This window comes from Pteronotus mesoamericanus, unplaced genomic scaffold (genome assembly GCF_021234165.1).
Source record: "Pteronotus mesoamericanus isolate MK-2021 breed Mesoamerican mustached bat unplaced genomic scaffold, CSHL_Meso_final scaffold_174, whole genome shotgun sequence".
In the NCBI taxonomy this organism is placed as follows: Eukaryota; Metazoa; Chordata; class Mammalia; order Chiroptera; family Mormoopidae; genus Pteronotus; species Pteronotus mesoamericanus.
Window position 1 is genome coordinate 35,700,811 of NW_026555309.1, and position 17,606 is coordinate 35,718,416.

The window sequence follows — 17,606 nt, forward strand, 5'->3', positions numbered from 1 at the left end:
TCTCTTTCTGCTATAAACTTGCTGTGTGTTTGGTTCGATTCTTCATCCGTGATCAAGAACCTGGTTACCTGTGCCCACCTGTGACACCACCACGTGGGGCTCAAGCTCTGGGAAGCTAAAATTCAGTCAAGACCTGAAAGTTCAATCAGCCACAGACTGCGTGGGGGAGAGGTCTGGGCTAAGCTGCCTAAAGGTGGAAGTTATGGCACATTTAAAGGTGGGGGGCAGGGAAAGATGAAGCCCTAGGTTGCCGAAGGCCAATGGTGAAGACACAACCCAGTTGGGGCTGTATCCCAAGGGCCATCAATACACAGATCATAAACTTCACGGTAACCTGTCTCCATGGCAACCACGCAATGCTTGTCACATAACAGGAGCTCAAGAAGTGATTGTTAATGACTCAGTGAATAAACGGAGGGCAATGGGGAGCTGTTGAGGGGGTTTCCATACTTTTCAATGGTTCCAATAAATTGAAATATTAGAAATTGAAATATCTACTCAGTCTCCCGTTTTAGAGACGAATGGCTAGCACTCACACACACTAAGAGCAGTCTGTTTGGGGAAGGGGCCCGGGACAGGCTGAAGTGGGCAGGTGAGGTGGAAGGAAGTTCTGCTGATGTCAGCTCTTTGCCGGGGGCTGGCATCCTCCCCCTCCACTGAGGGAGAACAGAAGCTGTGTGGGACAACATTTGGTGAAGTCTTCCAGTTATTATTAAATTCCACTTCTCTAAGGGAGTTCTTTTACCCAAGATAATTTGAGAAAGGTAACGGCCCTGTGTATCTGAAGATGATGTTCCAGACTGTGGTTATAATGTGCGTGGCGGAAAGGACAGGATGTTCTCCCCATGGGACAGTGCTCCACAGGCCCACAGGCGTCACCTCCTTGGGACCCAAGGCAAGGTCAGTGATGGCCGGTGCGGGGGCTGACAGTGGCTGCCGGGCCGCCGGTGACCAGGTCTCCCGCGGCATCCACAAAACCGACAGGCTCATGCGCCTGCTGACAGGTGCAGCCAAGTCCCAGGGCCTTGCCTGACCTTGACACGGCCTTCAGTTCGACAACCTCGGTTGCTTCTGATGAATGGATCTAAACAATCGGAATATTTGTGCTGCTAGTTATAGGTAGTAACTGTTTTGTAAAACTATCAACTCAAAAAGCCTCTTTTATGCACTTTCCCAACAGAGAACTTCTAAAGAGGCAGGAGGCCCAAGATGAGTTAATGGCAAAAATCTAGAAAGACAACAAAAATCAAGAAACTGCACACAGGAGACAGAACATGGGAGATAAGCCATTTTTATAAATAATCATTTTAAATTCACTATATTCCATGATTAGCAGTGGATTCTCCCTGAAGTCAACGAGGACAATTAACACAGCACTCGATGTTTAGTTTTCAAAGGAACTATGAAGCAGAGATTTGTATCTGTGTATGGAACTGATTTTCAGAGGAACAGAGGTGGTCTTTGATCTTTCCGAACCACTTGTCTTCAAATTCTTTCGAAGATGCAACCACCAAGGCAGCCAGGGCTGCGGGGCCCACGCACTTCCCCTCGCTGTGAGCCTCGTCTTTTATTTTTTCTGGGACGACATCTTCTCCCATGACCTGCGGTTGGAGGAAGGAAGCCCTGACCCTGTAACAGGGGCACCAGACATGGCACGCAAGACTGGGCTGGTCTGAGGCGTAAAGGACCAGGACCTGTGAGCAGAACTCCTTCAGCGGCCCGGCGACCGTTCCGCCAGACTGAAAAGACGTTTGATCAGGCGCAGTGAGCTGAGGGCCACATGGGTAAACATCATCCCCTGCTTCCAGTCCCACCCGTCCCAAGTGAACAAATCACTGAAGCACCAAAGTCACAGCGGTGCTGGTCAGCCTGCAGGGGAGCCAAGGCAACCTTCCCATAGAGCAGAGCGTCCCCTTTTGGCAAGAATGCAACTGCGAGTGACTCTCCCTCCTTGTAAAATGACTGAAGAGCAGGGTGTGGGCAGAATGTAACTGCTGGGAGAGGGAGGGAGACACACCGATTCTTTCTCTTAGAAGTTTCACCAAAGAAGTCAAAGCACGTAGCCAGGGCCCCCCCTTCCTGACCCAGCGAGGCTCAATCCTTCCAGAAAGGTTACCACAGCAACCCCAGAGACTTGAGAAGCATGCTGGCCCTCTGAAGGCACAATACTGCTCCCTACTGGTCAGAATCAGACTCAGATTCTGCGTTAGTTTCCCTCATAAAACACCCACAAGAATAAGACATATTCTTGCTTTTTTGGGGGGTGGAGGGGGCGGCTATCTATTCAAGCAATCATTCTATCTGGGCTCAGGTAAGGGAGAAACTGCCACAGAACAGCATGTTCCTGGAAAGCTCCCTGGAGGACGTGGATTTCGGGTGGTCTTTCAGGGTGGGAGCAGTCAGTAGGTGGAGACAGGAAAGCCCACGATGAGTTTATTAGGCATGGGCACAGATTTGTGCAGGGAACTACTAGGTTCTAAGTTTGGGGTACTCTCTGCAAGGCCTTGGACATCGTTATCAGGGCCTTTAAACTAAATCTGACCTGAGATAATGGCCTCACATTTTAGTTTTTAAGAAGAGGTAACATGGTCAAAGCAATGTTTATTTTTCTGTTTTTCTAAATTTTTTCAATTACAGTTGACATCCGGTATTATTTTCTATTAGTGTCAGGCGTGCAGCTTAGTGGTTAGACAATCACATAATTTGCTAAGTGATCCCTCGGTAAGTCTAGCACCCACCTGGCGCCACACACGGTCATTACAAAATTATCGACTATATTCCCTCTGCTGTGCTTCACGTCCCCACGACTGTTTTGTCACTGCCAGTTTGTACTTCCTAATGCCTTCTTTTCACCCAGCCCTTAAAGCCACATTTTAAGAGGAACTCGGCAGCAATGTTCAAGACAGACCTGGGGGGAAGAGATGAAGGAAGGAAGGAGAGACAAGCCAGGAGGTCGCCGCGTGAGTCACACGAGTGGTAAGGGCTGTGCCGCCCGCGGAGGGAGAGGGATGAAAGGCAGGCCTTGAAGGAAGTGGGGGCTTGGTGCCCGGCGAGAGGAGAGCACAGAAAGGGAGAGGCCCAGCTATGAGGTTCCAGGTCTGGATAAAAAAAAGAATGACAGGATCAACAGGGAAAATTAAGTCTACAAGGAAAACTTGGTTCTCTCCAACTCTCTCAAATACTTAACTGATGGCCAAGTTCACAAAAGGTGCTACCCTATGCTAGACACTGGTGGGAGGTGTTTTGATGAGTAGCTCCCTTTCAGACATTTTGTACCGGAAGTGACAGTAGAATAACCCATGATCATCTCAGATTAGTCACTCAGTAGGTAATTAACCTGAGGTGCGAGTGCGAGACGCACGTTCTCGAGAAGGGAGCAGGGACACAGACTGGAGGGCGGTCACCCAGAGGGGACAGCTGCACCTGTGAGCGTGGTCATGGCTGCTTCGGGGGGACGGCAGAGGGAACAGGGGGCCGAAGGGAGCCTGACACACGCGTTCCTTAAGACACAGAGGAAGCGAGTGGTTCCCAAGATGCAGAGGGACAGTAAGAAATACAGGAGAAAAGCAGGCAAGTGCAGCGTCTCAGGGCAAAGGGAAGAGGAAACAAAGAGTGAGTGGCCCACAGCTACAAATCTACAGGAACATGAAGGAGGCAGACTAAGGAAAGGCTACGGTAAACCTAGGAGATACAACTCCCTGTGCGTGTCTGTGGGCTCAAGGAAAAGAGCCCGTAGGAGGGGGGAAGGTTGAAAAAGGCTCCAAGAGCACCGACAGGAGAGTGGGATCCCAGAGAGGAAGGGGAGTCAAGTGGGAGTTTAGCTTGGGGAAGGGAGGAAGGAGCTGGGCAGTCTTAGATCTGCACTATTTCTTGAAAGCATGTTGCAATGTAGACAACAGAGTTATTCTCATGGCAAAAGTCCCAGAGCTGTCAAAGTTCAATTAAGACACGAAAGGGAACCAGAGTGAATAACTTAAATACACGAATAATCTCCAAATGCCATCTTAAGACATTTCAACAGCGTATTTTCTAAAAAGCTATTAAAGGTTTAAAGAATTTGACATCTGAATGTCTCCGCAACCATCAAAGTAGTAAGAGGGTGGAGCAGACATGGACCTGTAGCTGAACCGGTTCCAGTGCAGCTCAGCCATGTAAAACCTGACCTCAGGCAAGTCACAACCTCTCCACGCCTCGGTCCCGGCCCTGCCTGTCCCACAGGCTGCTATGAGAATGAATGGAGAAGAAAACATACGAGAGCCCTGCACAAATGCCAACAACCAATCAATCATTCATTTATTCATTCATTCAGCTCAAAAAAAGTTACTGGGCATGACGATGGTCAAGCAGGCAGGTTCTCCCGCGTACCAGCCTGTACACGAAGCCCAGCCCCGGCCTCTAGCACGCTGCAGGAGAAAGACGACAAAGGGGCCACTTTTCGGGACGAAGCGACCACAGGCACAAGAAGGAAGGACAGAGAAGTCCTTTAGAGGACAAGATTTGACCTTGCCTTTTTTTAAAAAAATGTTTAGAGATCTAAAAGGCTAAAATTTAATTTTTTTTTAACTCTTAAAAAATGGTATCGGAGCCAGGAAAAATATCTACAATGCCTCGCTTCACATAAGCCCTAGGGGATAGACTCACCTCAGCTATCAGCAGCAAAGTGTCTTCTTGGAAGCTGAACCCTTTCATTTTATCTTCAATTTCCTGCTGGGTCCTTAAGTTCCTCTCCAAAGCAAACGATGTTTGCTGAGCTTGGGTGAGCTGAAGCAAAAGCCTGAAAAACAGAGAAGTACAGACGTGCAGGTTCCCAGGAGGGAAGGCAGAGCAGAAAGGCTCACGTGTGGCACAGGCGGTCAGCCGGGCGGGAGTCTGCCGGGCTAACAACAGGCACACATCCTCACCCGAAGGCCTGGAGCTTCTCCCTCTGAACAAAGTGTCCAGCTTTACGCTGGAGAGTTGTCTTTTCGAAAATGCATAGACCAGAGCTTCTCAAATCTGTAGAGAGAAAGACCTCAAAGGGTGTCCTGCAGGAGTCAAGGGGTTGAAAACACAAGTAACGAGAAGCAAAAAGGAGGAGCTTCCCAATCAATGAAAGGCTCTTCCCCCAGAACATCAGGATGTCTTCCTTTGCAGTCAGTGCTCTGAGACCCTTCCATATCCCTTGGAAGCCGCAGCGACTTGACCTCCAGGACCAATGAGAGGCTCAAGCTCACTTCACTTACCCAGAGCAGGGCCAAACCTTTGAGGACCTTCCAATGACTACTTTGCAACAGCCTCACCACCAGCCTCCCCATCACAATCAGAACCTGGTCTCCTCGCTCCTCCTCCCTCCTGTCCACCTCATGGGGCCTCCTTCACTGATTTTTTAAGTACTGAATGTGTTGATTTTTCCAGTTTCCCTCAGGCCTCACTGGTCCCTAATGCTACACGCAGAAGCACTCAGCTCTCCTGCTCACTCACTCATGTCTTGGAGAGATGGACCACACTCGGCTGTAGGCACTAGGAGGCGCTGGTGAGCAAAGCAGACAGGTTCCTGCTTCCCAGAAGGGAAGGAGAAAGAGCCCAAATATAAGGCAATTTCAGGCAGTGGTAAGTGCTATGAACAAAAAAAATCCAAGACAGGTCAGATGCAGATGGGGCAGTGGGGGAAAGAAGGCTCTTCTGAGAGCGCTCAGGCCAAGACCTAAACGACGAGAAGCTGGCAGCAATGGGGCACTTGGGGAAAGGGCTGCGGAGGGGGAAGGGGCTCTGACGCAAGAACTCGTTACCTTGTGTGAAAATCTCTAAGATCCCAGTGGGCGGAACACAGCCAAAAAGGAAAAATCTGGAGTAATGAGAGAAAAGATGGGGCCAACTCAGAAGAAGAAAGATAGGGCCAACTCAGGTAGGACCTCGCAGGTGGTGGGAAGAAATGCGGAATTTACGTAAGGGCGATGGGAAGTCACTGGAGAGTTTTATAAAAGAACTCGACCCAGTTCACCTTCACCCTGTTTCATTCCAACCTGTTTGCACTACCCGCCTGGCCTCTGGAGGTATCTACCTTTTCCAACTTGCTTTCTCCCTCTTGTTTCTGAAATTACTTGAAAGTACAGCTTACACGTGCTGCTTCTAGTTCACGTTCATTCATTCCTAACCCTCTGCAATGTCACCTCATCAACTAAGGAAAGTGCCACAAGTGACTAAGGTCACAGATGACCTCCTACCTTTTAAACCCTCCTCTCAGAATTGGTCCTACGCGACCTCTCACTGCCATCTGATGGCTGCTCTTTCCCCGGACCCCTTCATCTCTGGCTCCCTCCTGCACTCCACGGCCATCTGCTCGCTATGGCTCCAGCTGGATGTCCTACAGGCAGCTATCTGCACCCTAGACCTGCTGTGCTCTTCCTTCCCCGCATCCTGTCTGGAGGAGCGGCATCCCCTCCCCCCATCCACGCAAGGTGGGCTCTTCCAAGTCTTCTGCGACTCCTGCGCTCTCCCTGCCACACCCGCCCTTCCCCACGCCGCCCCCCCTCCCGGCCCCGCCCCGCCTCCGCTGTCCTTCCCTTTATCCAGCCACCTCTCCTTCTGTGGGGAACAGTCCCTTCCCTGGAGTCTTGGGCATGACTTTAAATTACCTCCCTAGTCAGTACAGTGAGAAGAGATCCCAACATCCACCACTAAGTGGGAAGGATTAGTGTGAAATCACGTATGCAAAGCACCCAGCATGCAGTATGGACACACCGACACAGGCTCCCCGGCTCCCTCTGGAACAGCCTCCTCCCTCCTGCCACGTGGACCGGCTCCCAGTGCGCCCTCTGCACAGCTCTGCTCAGGCAACACTCCACTGCTTGGCGTCTGAGCTACTGGTCCCTGACTCGGGTTTCCTCAATACAGTAAGTCACATAAGGAAAGGGGCTCTTCCTTAACATCTTTATGACCTCAGCACCCAGCTGTAAGTCAGTGTGCTTCTGAGTTAGTGACGCAATCAACGCTAAGTAAATATCTGAATAGTCTGAAATCTGCCAATTTGATATCATTCTTAGTAAGTCTGTTAACCAGTATTTCTGGAATTCTCCAGAGTTAAAAAAAGAAAACCAGCTCTATGTGTTTTGAGACCTAAGTGAGTGTGTCTCAAGTGATCTCATATGTGTCTCATAAATTACAGCCTTGGTCATGTGTGTGCCCCCTTTCCCGTAAACTCTTACACATATGGATTCGAAGTATTTGGAGTCCCTCAGCCATGGGAACTCTCTACAGAATAAACTAAACTTTGTTTAGTCACATAATTAACAGTGATTCAAATATAAGAGCAGATTTTCTTCTTCAGATTTATGTGGAACGTGAGTGTAAAATTCCTTGTTGAAAATACCACTTCTCCTTTTGTTAGTGTTTCATGCATTTCTTTTTCTAATTTCAATGTTTTCCATTTTTATTTTTTATCAAGTAATAATACTAGTTGTATTCTTGAGCAAACATGGTTTGTTTCTAAATCTTACATACTAAAAGGAGAGGTTCAAAGGATTCCATCTAGACCGTGGGAAAAAAATCTCAAAAACATATACTAAGTGTCTAACCTAGAACTTTTTTAAAGTTATAATTAGAGAAATAAAACTTTTACTCTGAGCTCAGTATTGTGTACATTGTCTAATCCCCTGTTTGTTTACCTGGTTCGTATAAAAGAGGCACATGCTTTCATCTGAGTCTCTAGAAAGCCTGCTTCTCTCTTTTCTGCCATGGAGTCTTGAATACTATTAAGAGCAGTCTCATTCTTCTGGTTATTACGGCTGCTTGTTTCCATGGAAAACACAGAGCTCTCAGGCAACGTCTCAGGGGAACACAAAAGACAGTCTTTTTCTGAGTGTGGGAAGGAGGAGCTGATAGTTTTGTCACTTGAGGTGAAATTGTTCTGTGTGGGAGATGACGCAAATGACACCGAGGGACCTGGCTGCAGACTCAGGTACGCCTCTGCCAGCCGGCCCCAGTTCCAGGGGTTGAAAGGGTGCAAAGAAATCAGCTTCTGGAGGCAGAAGATGGTGTCCCCCAAGCTCGGCCCACTGGAGCAGACGGCAAGCTGGAGGTGGAGCACGGTGGTTAAGTGGTCTGTGTTAGTCGCTTTAGTTTCCTAAGGAGAAAAAAGAAGGTCAAAAACATAGAATTGCAGACTGTTTTCTGTATAAAAATGGAGAAATCCTACACATCCTGAGTTGTATATGTTATAAACTAGAAGTATCTTTCAGCAGCCACACAGGTAGAGTGAACGAAATATTTTTTTCATAGCTCTCAGTTTGAAACTATGAACCCGGAGAAATATATTCTACCCAGCAAAGCAAGCACCAGGCATCCCTAAACATTCTAATATCATAACAATAACGCAGTTCACATGATGGTGGTCTGACAAAGTTCAGCACCAAAAACATAAAAGCCAGTTTATTCTCAATTTTTATTATAATCTTTATTGTTTTCAGCCAGAGAGCTGAGAGACCCAAGCCAGCATTTTTATATCTGGGCTAATAGTTCCTTTTTAATATTGCAGGCTTTCTAAAAATCCAAACGGCAATTTCCTTGAGGATTCGAATGAACTCTATGTCCAAATTTCCCTTGGCTTCGACATCTTAAGCAAGACGGCTGAAGCTCTGTGTTTCATGCGGCATCATAATTGGATCCAAATGCCTTCCCTGCTATAACCAAGCCCAGAAAATCCTTTTCAAGTCTCCATCATTAGAGCCACCACCTCTTGCCTAACTTGCCATATGGCAAAAGCCCTGGGGGTTAGAGAAATCAAGTCTTTTCTTCCCTAAGTTAAAGTCCGGAGAGCAGACAGCAGATTAAAAGACCTTTCAGCCGATTTTAAGTCAATGGAAAACCTGGCCATCTAGCCTCTAAGTTGGGCTGCCCCAGAGAACTACGCCACGTAAGACATATGAGTGGAAGGACCCAATACACAGCCCAAAGACACAGGCGGATGAGAGTGAAAACTTGGGGAGGGTCCTCAAGGGTCTTACACTGCATGAGAAGAGAGGAAAGGAAGCCCCACACAGCCTACTGGATCACACTACATCTGCCCAATGGCAGAACTTATCTGGCTTACTATTAGTCTTGTTTAATGTTCTGTCCTTCCCAACAGACCGATGAGTTCCAGAAGGGCTTCTAGTCACTGCAGAACTCCTACTACAGTGTACAGCACCTCGCACATAACAGATGTTCAATAACTGTTGAGTAATACCTCTTCGTGTCTTTCATTTATAATAAGGAAAGTATCATGTAACACAAATGCTACCTTTCTTCTACAGCCAGTCTGCAATGATTTATGCTGTTTAAAAACATTTTCATATTGAGAAAGCACTGTGCGTTGGGGTAGAGGTTGTTAACATACAAATTGAAAAACAAAACACGCGGTACCAGGAAAGAAAACCATGCCAACAGGCAGCGTTCGCTGAGGTCATGTGAAGAGACCCAAAGGAAGGGGCGAGACCCACCAGCCTACACTGCCCGTTCCCCTCCCCGGCAGTTTTCCCCCTTGGGGCACCCAAAAGCCTGAAGATAATGCTCAAAGTCCTGCCAGGGGAGCTAAAGATCTTCTGACTGGTCCTCCTCCTGCCTGGTAACCACCCCAAGCTCTGGAGACCTGGCACCTGCGGACTGGCAACAGGTCTTCGTCTGAGTCTCAGGAATGGAGACTTGCCCCTGACGCAAATCTAGCTGCCACTGCCTTCAGTGGCCTGGGCAGGGAGGACAGAGCACACTGTGCTGTGCAAGAGATGTGAGGAAGAGGGAGGTGATGGGAACGCAGGCTGGTAACGAAGGAACGGGACTGACATCTAGAAGAAGGTGCCAGAAGGGCTGAAGTTGCTGTTAATTTGCAAACCACAGAGACTAAGAATAAACACCTAAATCCTACCAAGTTCATTATTCATGCCGCGTGCTTCCTTAACGAGGTAACCTTATTTTCCAGCTTAAGAATTAACCCACAGTTAGTAGAGGGGAGAAAAAGAAAGAAGGAAAACGCAGCTATTTTCCACCTCCTGAAAACAATTACCACCAAGGTTTCCTCTTGCTGCAAGGGGCTGAGGTCCTATGCAATCAACTTCTCAGCAAGCAAATTGAGGGATTTCTCTTAGTTAAGAAGAAAGAGGGGACTTCAGTTGCAGGCATACTTGAGGCTGTCCTTGGCCGACTAGATGCACATGGTTCAACATCAGTGACATGGCACCTCATTATTCCCTCTAAGGAAGAACACTGGTCATCTATGAACTAGGACTGGTTATTGAAGGCCAAGCCCCATTTAAAATTTACACAAGTAACCACAGAAGTAAACCATAAATGCCTTAATCTGAAAACAAAAACAGGCAGAATCCAGAATTCTGCAAATTCCACTGAAGAAAAAAAAAGACTATTAAAGCTTGGCTTAGTATGATATTTAGTCATTTTTTGGTAACATTTTTCCTCTTTACAAAAGTAATACATGTTCATTGTAGAAATATTGAAAAATAGAAAGAACATAACAGATCACTGATAATCCTGCCACTCAGTATTTATTCCTAACAAGAATAAAACCTTTGCAGGTGAGATTTTCAAGCAACGAAGAATTTTGAGCATAATACAGGAAAAAATATTACAAGAAAATGACTATTATTTCTAGAGCTCCAAACTGTTCATCATAATAAAGTTCTTACACCACTGGCAATTTCTTCTGCTTCTCCAAATTCACAGATTTTGCTGTTAGCAAGAAGTTGGTTTTGTTTTGTTTTTTAGAAAACATTCAACCACCCTAGGAAAACAAATGAAAGCAAGCAGCGAAACCACTTACCAAGCTCCTAGCGATCTCCAGCGCTTCCGCATGCCTCCCCAGGCGAACAAGACACCGAGCCTGGCCTTCCTGGACATCCCTTTTCATGGCAAAATTTGTAGGTGGCAATTTTTCAGAAATACTGGAATATTCCTGCAGGGCTTTCTGGCAATTATTTGTTAAATAGAAGAAACAAAGAGAAGGGATGAAAAGAAAGGCAGAAAACATAGCAGAAGAAAGGATTCAGTTATAGGGATGATTTTTTTTTTCCCCTGGGCAGGAGATAATGTTGTCATTGACCCCTACAATGAACTAAGGACAACTTGAGGGTTTGCCAGTACTATTCTCCTAAAAGGCAGACAAAAAAAATGACTGGAGAATATAATCACTACTGCCATAGAAAACATCGCAGTATAGTAGGAAGAACATTCTGGAGCCAAACAGACCCAGGTTTGAATCCTGGTTTTGCCACTAACCTGCTATGTAACCTTTTCATCGGCAAAGTAACAACAGGACTCTTATGAAGATGAAGGGAGATCTGTCTGTAAAGCTGGCACCTGGTTGCTAGTTCCTCCCTGTTCTTACACACTTTGGGGTGCTCTGCTTCTGAGGCCCCATGAGGAATGAGGTATCTGTGCTAGAGGCTTCCACATCATGAGGTGACACAGAGCCTGGGGAAACCAAGTCACAGGGATCCCGAAAAGGTCCCTATACTGAAGTTACAAGAAACAAAACAAATTATATAGAGCCTCATAGAAAAGGACAGAGACTTGGGGTCCTAAGATGATAAACACACATCACAAATGATTAAATTCATCTTCACAAACAACATTTGTATCTTAGTAGCCTATTACTGACATATGCCGTAACCTACAGAACAAGAGCCCAATTCAGGCAGCGCAACTTTATATACATTGGGTTCTACCTGGTAGTGCTGCCGTCTGTACGCCAGGTCCCCTCTGAACTTCTTGATAGTTAGAGCTCCAACATCATCGCTGCTCTCCGTTTCCTCAAAAAACCACTAAAAATTGTGAAAATAGCATGTTATCCAGAACGAAGCTATGCCTTTCCCACCTCATACTCAGAAGCAATTTCCCATAAATAAATGATTAAGCCTCAAAAACGCCAGGCTTCTTTAGGATGCGACTCAGACAAAAACATCTGGCATGAAGAATGACAATTTTAATGATGGCCTTGATTTTATTAAAATTAACACAATTAATAAACATACCAGTATACAGTGCCACTCAGCTACAAAAAGCATGCAAAAGTTCAGGGCTTCTTCCACAGCATTTTTTTTTTAATTATTAAAATTTTATTTTTCAGTTACAGCTGACATTCAATATTATTTTATATCAGTTTCAGGTGTACACTATAGCCACACAGACCATGGCTAGACATTTATATAATTTATGGCGTGGTCCCCTGATAACTCAAGCACCCACCTGGCACTGTATATAGTTATCATTTTGTAACTACCAATTTGTGCTCCTTAATCCCTTCCCCTTTTTCACCCAGCCCCCTCCCATCTGGCACCATTAGCCTGTTCTCTGTGTCTATGAGTCCGTTTCTGTTTTCCACAGAATTTTCACTATGGGGTTGTTGTGATGCCTGGGAATCTGCATTTAATTAGCACAGCCCCCACTGGTTCTTTAGACAGAGATATGCTTTCTTGTAGAGACATTTGAGAGTGGTTGGAAAAGAGACTGGCGACTCTTTAAGGAACGTACATAGGAGGGAGGAATGATCATTATAGTGCTATTATGAAAATGTTGTAAAAGCAACAGGCAGAAGCTAAGCAGAGATGGGATAATAATTAGGCTCAAAGGAGGCTTCCGTGCAATCAAGTGCCGAAGACCTATAGGAGAAAAGTCTCAGGAGATGCCCATCTGGAATATTTTATCTGCCTTTCTACTGACTGAAACCCCATGGATAGAAAGGAAAGTGAGACTGAGACTGCATGATTATTAAGTGAAGAACGCTCAGAAGAAGATAGAAATGTAGAAAAGCAACGTTTATGGATATCACAAATAAAGAATTCAATTGTTAGAAAATAAAAGCTCAGATGACAGAAAGCACACAGTATGCCAAGTCTACCCGCTGCTAACAAATCTCTCATCCCCCATTACAGTAAAGCACATGCAGGCTGAATGAAGCCTATTCCCAGTTCAATACCATTAATTCAAACACAACTGCATTCGTGATGGTTACACCGTCATGTCAAAATTGCTTGGTTCTCTTTTCATAACAGTTGCCTGAGCGTCATGGTCTCCTGTTACCTTAGCAGAACAGTTTCTCTCCTTAGCCCGATCCATCACGATGGTGAAGGCTAGTAACCACTGTTCTTTCCGTTCTCCCTGAAGTACCGTGTAACTCAACAAGCCTGTCTACCGGGCCCCTAATTTCCCTGTGTACTCTACCGCTCTCAGTCCCATATGGTGTTAGAGTATTAGTCGACCCCAACTTCTTGAACAATAACGACACAACTGCAAACCTCCATCCAGTTTCCATTATCCAAATGAGAAATGATCCAGCAAAATCAATTTTCAAATGATTATTTTTATTCTCCCACAAGAATGCAGACATGGGATGGTTTTTAATACCCCTTCCTGATAAGAGGAAGGAGGGAAGAGCCGTAAACAAGTACAGGACTAAGAGGTGAAGCGCTGAAGGCAAACATCTGGTCCCACACAGAACCTGAGCAGGCAGGGCCAACAGAAATCTTCCAGCCCATTGAGGGAAACCAACATGACTTCAGTAAGGTCTCTTTGAGTTTATGGGCAGGATCACATACCAAACAATTCTAAAGAAAAGTGATTTTTGGACTTCACTTGCTAAGTATACAGAACATCACACAAAGTATCAAATACCTATATTTACTATCAAATACCTGACAAAGTGTTATCTCATTTTACTCTTTTAATAAGCCCGAGAGCCAGCCAGCATTATTTTTCCCAAATGACAGATAAGGAACTGACATCTTGGAAGGCAAGGGGGAAATAAAGCCAACACTGGAATTCAGAGGCCCCATCTCAGAACCATGGCTTTTAATGCTATACAACAGAGGTGTTCAACCTGCGGCCCACAGGCTGCGTGTGGCTCAGGATGGCTATGAATACAGCCCAACACAAAATCATAAATTTACTTAAAACGTGCGATTTTTTTTTTTTTTGTGATTACTTGTCACAATGTATTTAATGTGTGGCCCAAGACAACTCTTCTTCCAATGTGGCCCAGAGATGTCAACAGGTTGGACACTCCTGCTATACAATATGACTTCCCAAGCCCGTTCTGTTTTGAGTTTACATTGATCAAGTACTAAAGGTAACTTCTGAAAAACCACATGCAGTAAGGAGAAAATGTTAAGTGAAATAAAACAAAAGTGTAATTTAGTAATTACTTAGTGCCTGACATCTGTAAGTACAATGGTTGTAAGGAAAAATGAAACAATACATGCAAAGAAACCCCGTACAGTGCCTGGAACAGGTGAGTTTTTCTTTTCTTTTAAAGACCTTATTTATTTATTTTTAGAGAGAGAGAAAGGAAGGGAGGGAGGGAGGGAGAGAAACATCTGTGTGTGATTGCCTCAGGCACCCGCTAATGGGGACATGGCCCGCAGCCCAGGCATGTGCCCTGACTGGGAATCAAACCGGCGACCCTTTGGTTTGCAGGCCGGCACTCAATCCACTAAACCACACCAGCCAGGGCAGGAACAGGTAAGTTTTTGATAAATTGTAGTTATTATTGGTAAGATGAGAGTCACACACATGAAATACTGTTGACACTAAAAAAAACCCCAAAAAACCCCATGAGTTTGAACTGTGTTGGTCCACATATACACAGGTTTTCCTCAATAAATGCTGTAAATAGATTTTCTCCTCCTTATGATTTTCTTAATAACTTTTTCCCTCTACCTTACTTAATGATAAGATACAGGTTATAAAACATATAACATACAAAACATGTGTTAATCAACTGTTTATTGTATAGGTAAGGCTTCTGGTCAACAGAAGTCTATCAGTAGTTAACTTTTGGGGGGAGTCAAAAGTTGTACATGGATTTTCCACTGTGCAGGGTTCAGAGCCCCTAACCCCACACTGTTCACGGGTCAACTATAATACAAATACTAATTCAAAATATTCACGGAGTTCCCATGATGAACAAAACCTGCTAGGTACTGGGGAGGGCATTTAGTTAGCCGCCCACTCCCAGGTGATCATTTAGCACTCAGGGTCTAAGAGCTTTATGGGATACTGGCAGGTGTCTTAACAGAAGCTAAAGTGGGGGCGGGGGGGGGAGTCAAGACAGAAATTTGGGATTGGAAAGGGGAATCAGACTTCTTGGAAGAGGCAGCATTTAAGATGTGCCTTGAGAAATGGATACAATTGAGCTATTTTAACGCGATGAGCCAGGTTAACGCGGGCAGGGGGATGTCACTGAACAAGGACAGGCTCGTGGGAGGAGGGAGGACGTCGCCGTCTAGGGGGCAGACCACACTAAGGTTTGAGAAGAGGGCGGTGGCCGATTTCTAGGGGCGCTGCCTGCCCGGCTGCACAGGCCGTGCAGCACGCCTGTGGAGTTCCTGCAGATTTGATTTTGGAGCAGGGGCAGGGAAGACCAGAGTCAGCGAGACCCGCCCAACACCAGCGGCGAGCTGGTCGCGAACCGCGCGGGGGTTTTCTTGCGCCCTCGGGGGCAGAGTGGGCCGGGCCTTCCCGGGTGGGGCTCGGAGACACCCGTTCTTAGTGGCTGGGGATTAACGGGGAGGCCAGGGTGGCCAGAGGGGCAGTCCGAGGAGGTGCGGGGGACCTGGCCTGGGAACCCGGGTGAGGACTCGGGGCCGGGTGAGCCCCAGAGGCCCCGCCCCCGCGCCCGCCTACCTGCGGCTCGCAGAGCTTGGCGCGGTAGGACGCAAGCGGTCCAGAGCGCCGCTCCCGCCTCTCTTCGAAAACCGAATCCTCGAACTCGCCCCCGAGCAACCAGCTCCCGGTCTCCATCGCGCGCTGGCAGCGGGGGCATCGAGAGGAGGCCGTACCCAGAGCGGCGCCCACGTGCCGGCCAACGCGGAAGAGCGCGGCATACTGGGATTTGTAGTCTCCGGACGGGCCTAACCGAGGGTTGGCCCGCTGCAGGTTGGAGGTTGCTGTTGACCTGAGGTTTTTTTGTTTTTGTGTTGTGGTGGTGGTGTTTTTTTTTTTAAATCTGGCTCTCAAACTGACCAAACTGGGGGACAGAATTTGACTTCTTGGTTTCAGGAGATGGCGATAACGTCCTTATATGCACGCATCAAAGAGCACTGGCTCCGGGTTAGCTGTTTAAAATCAGTAGGTACTGATTTTTTCATCACTGACGATATTCCTGACACTGTGTTAAGCACCCTTTTGTACTTTATATACTTTCCCTATGAAAGGCCTGTGATTCCTGTTTTGCAGATGAATATTATCGGGTTTATTGGAGTTAGATTACTTGTTCAGGAGCAATTATTACGTTGCTAAGAGCTGGTAAATAAATGAGTCAGTATTCCCCATGTCTCCTGAGAAGAGACACCACCAATAACAAAGACCAGAATAATTCACGCATTTATAAAAAGAGGACATAGAGATTTACTCTGGGGGCTCCATCAGGGAACATTAATTCTGTCTGGAGAAAACACCAAATTCCAGAATTCTAAGACTAATATTTAGAAGCATTCTTATAGTTTCAAGATGTTCCTTGAGATTAGGATGCGGACGGTGTTGACAAAATACAAACCACTACTGCACCGCACAGTATTACCATGCCGTTATTACACATCAGGTAATGGAGACGGAGCTTTTCTCTGGTTTTCCTCCTGTTGGTCTTCGTCTCACCAGTTCCTCCACCATTTGTCTTCCAGGGTTCTTTCTTCAACACAATTTTCCATTCCACACACTCACCCTCGAGAAACCTAATCCACTACCCCACCTGGCTAACTGAACAGTGCCCTCCAGCCAGGCTGGTCCTATTGGGAATCAGCCTCCCGGGATCGTTCCCTCATCCTACAACCCTCCATGCCCATACCAGGTACCGCCTCACCATTTCTTTTGTCAAGAGGGCCCCTTTCAGTGCCCTCCCTCTGGCTGACACCCCAGAAGCCTTTCCCGATCCCCAAGTCTGGGTTACATGGCCCTTGTCTGGGTTTACATAGTACCACGTGCTTTGCCCTGACTGGACACTTCTCATCTCGTACATCTCTGTTGGTGCTCACTTGCCCGTCACCCCCAAGAGACCGTGACCTCATTCTAGGCAAGGACACTTCCCTGTCTAGCACTGAGCACAACCTAGGGCACCCAGTGGGCTTTCACTTCACGTTTGTTGAATGGGTTAACCGTCACATTGTTCTCCTCTACATCCTATGCTCCTCTAGGGCAACGCTTAGTACACAGTATTCATGTGTGCGTTCGGTGGGTAACCAGTGTGTACTTGAGGGCCTGCCCTGCGGCAGGTGCTGAGGACATCCCTGCCACTCACGGTCTTTGCTCTCAATGAGATGGAGTTAAGATGGAGAAGACATATGATAAGCATGGGAGCAAGCGAGTTATTCAATTACAGATGGTGGCAAAGTGCTAGGTGAGAGAATAATGGGGCCTAGCAGCCTGCAGATCACCTTTCAGAATGAAATCACATCTCTTCCTTTCCTTTTCTTACCCAGGCAGTTCTCTGAGCCACCTTTCTCTGTTTGCTCGGATACTTGTAAATATTGCTTTTTCTCCCACTCCATCTTTTTCTGTTTCTTTTAAGCAAAGCATACCCTTTCATTACTGGCATGAATTGCATCCCACCGATTCTTTTGGGTATTTATCAACTAACTTATTTTAACATA

The 17,606-nt window shown here is 46.5% G+C and overlaps 1 protein-coding gene across 2 annotated transcripts; it reads right to left on the reverse strand.

Annotated features, from left to right (window-relative positions):
- Positions 1 to 1,291: 1,291 nt before the first annotated feature.
- Positions 1,292 to 15,816, reverse strand: CUNH8orf76 (chromosome unknown C8orf76 homolog). 2 transcript variants are annotated; one of them, XM_054590452.1, is made up of 8 exons: positions 15,646 to 15,799; positions 11,691 to 11,786; positions 10,787 to 10,930; positions 7,644 to 8,101; positions 5,769 to 5,824; positions 4,902 to 4,995; positions 4,642 to 4,774; positions 1,292 to 1,601 (listed from the first exon to the last, which is right to left on the reverse strand). In XM_054590452.1, the coding sequence occupies exons 1-8, from the start codon at positions 15,760 to 15,762 to the stop codon at positions 1,401 to 1,403; spliced, it is 1,299 nt and encodes a 432-aa protein (XP_054446427.1). In that variant the 5' UTR covers positions 15,763 to 15,799; the 3' UTR covers positions 1,292 to 1,400. The 2 variants fall into 2 exon arrangements, with proteins under 2 accessions (XP_054446427.1, XP_054446428.1); XM_054590453.1 differs by lacking the exons at positions 4,902 to 4,995; positions 5,769 to 5,824 and having other exon boundaries at positions 15,646 to 15,816.
- Between the last annotated feature and the right edge of the window lie 1,790 nt (positions 15,817 to 17,606).

Coding starts and splice junctions, on each gene's coding strand:
- CUNH8orf76 (XM_054590452.1), bottom strand. CDS start 15,762: ATGGAGACCGGGAGCTGGTTGCTCGGGGGCGAGTTCGAGGATTCGGTT. Junction 10,931..11,690: donor ACAGACGGCAGCACTACCAG/GTAGAACCCAAT, acceptor AATAATTGCCAG/AAAGCCCTGCAGGAATATTC. Junction 4,775..4,901: donor GAGAAGCTCCAGGCCTTCGG/GTGAGGATGTGT, acceptor TCTGTTTTTCAG/GCTTTTGCTTCAGCTCACCC.